Here is a 1387-nt window from a genome sequence, read left to right as displayed (position 1 = left end):
TCTCAGAGTGGCCGTGTGGGGCGTCTTATTAACCGTGTCAAAATCAATGGTGATACCGAATGCCACACCAATCTCATCCGTTCTGGCGTAGCGTCTGCCAATAGATCCTGAGGAATCATCCACCTTGTGGGAAACACCATTCCTGGTCAGGGCTTCAGCTGTAGAGGAAAGCATTAATTGTGCATTATTATTTGGATAGTATCTATACATTTTTATAAGTAATAGTAGAGTTGTACTACTCACATAATTCTCGAACAAATGGCATAAATTCCTGATTTTGGCTCAATGGAAGGACGGAGCATTTATATGGTGCAACTGTGGCAGGGAAGCTGAAATACTGAAGAGAAAGAAGAAAACTTCATTAATAAAGCAAGACAAACATAAAAAAGTATTAATTACAGAATATTACAGCATACTGCATTTACCGTTCTTTGTTCATCACCCTCCCTGATACGGAATGTGTGCTCAAAGATGGAGTACATGATTCTCCCGATGCCAAAGGAGGGTTCGATTACATTAGGAACAACCTCCTCAACTGTGGAGAAAGAGAAGTTCAATAAAATCTCTTACATATTCTTATGTTGACATTAAAATCGTAGCTTCTGCCTCTTACCATGCAGGGTCTTCTGGAACCTCTTGATGTTGACCATGTCCTTGGTGAGTTTGAAAGTCTTGCCCTCAGTCTCAATGGTGAACTCACTGCATTGAGAGAGGAAACCAATAAATGAACAGAATAACATTGGTGGGCACTATGGACTGAGAAAAATACCTATTTTAGCTCTGACTATTGGTTAAAACTCTTATGATATTGCTTCATATTTGGGGGTCACTGGCATTAAAAATTTTGAATGCTCTTCTTGATGATACTCACCCATTCTCGTTGAGGAGTTTCTCCTGTTCTGTGATATAGCATTCATCACAGATGGCCAGGTACTCCATTGCAAGCTTGGCATCCTTCTTGTAAGCTTTGCCGATGGCTCCTTTGTTTGGCTCGAACTGGACAACATTTACAACTTTGTGTGAAGCAGTTAAGGAAAGTAACTGAGGACAAAGAGAACTAACATCCTGTGCTGAGAGAGTTCAGATCCCATTCAAATGCTTTGATAAATGTAGTTATTAAGATCTGCAGAACGTTGAAGGATATGGGTTCCTTTAACGGTTTCTCAGCAACCAGAGGGACTTTGGTGGCCCGTGCGTGGCACAAAAGATCATAACATGAGCGATCAGCACACCCCACGATCTCAATCCACCCCTAAAAAAACAGTATGAAGAAACACACAAATGAACACCTAATCTATGAGACAGGTGAAATTAGAAGGTCCTCAAGCAAACACTGAACGTACATAAGAGGTTTTGGTCTCAGCGTCCCAGCAGTCACAGGCATAGT

At 41.2% G+C, this 1387-nt stretch overlaps 1 protein-coding gene across 1 annotated transcript; it reads right to left on the bottom strand.

Moving 5' to 3' along the window:
* Positions 1-6: 6 nt before the first annotated feature.
* LOC107682953 (glycine--tRNA ligase) lies at positions 7-1382 on the bottom strand (the record flags this gene model as incomplete). Its single annotated transcript, XM_016479058.1, has 7 exons — positions 7-158; positions 244-337; positions 426-535; positions 614-699; positions 872-1017; positions 1145-1252; positions 1344-1382. Coding segments are annotated over 7 exons (735 nt in total), but the record flags the coding sequence as incomplete, so codon positions are not given.
* Between the last annotated feature and the right edge of the window lie 5 nt (positions 1383-1387).

Source organism: Sinocyclocheilus anshuiensis, unplaced genomic scaffold, assembly GCF_001515605.1.
Source record: "Sinocyclocheilus anshuiensis isolate Anshui unplaced genomic scaffold, SAMN03320099.WGS_v1.1 C32745817, whole genome shotgun sequence".
Taxonomy (NCBI): domain Eukaryota; kingdom Metazoa; phylum Chordata; class Actinopteri; order Cypriniformes; family Cyprinidae; genus Sinocyclocheilus; species Sinocyclocheilus anshuiensis.
Note: the sequence above shows the minus strand (reverse complement) of the source record. Positions and strands in the feature narration are given on the sequence as shown.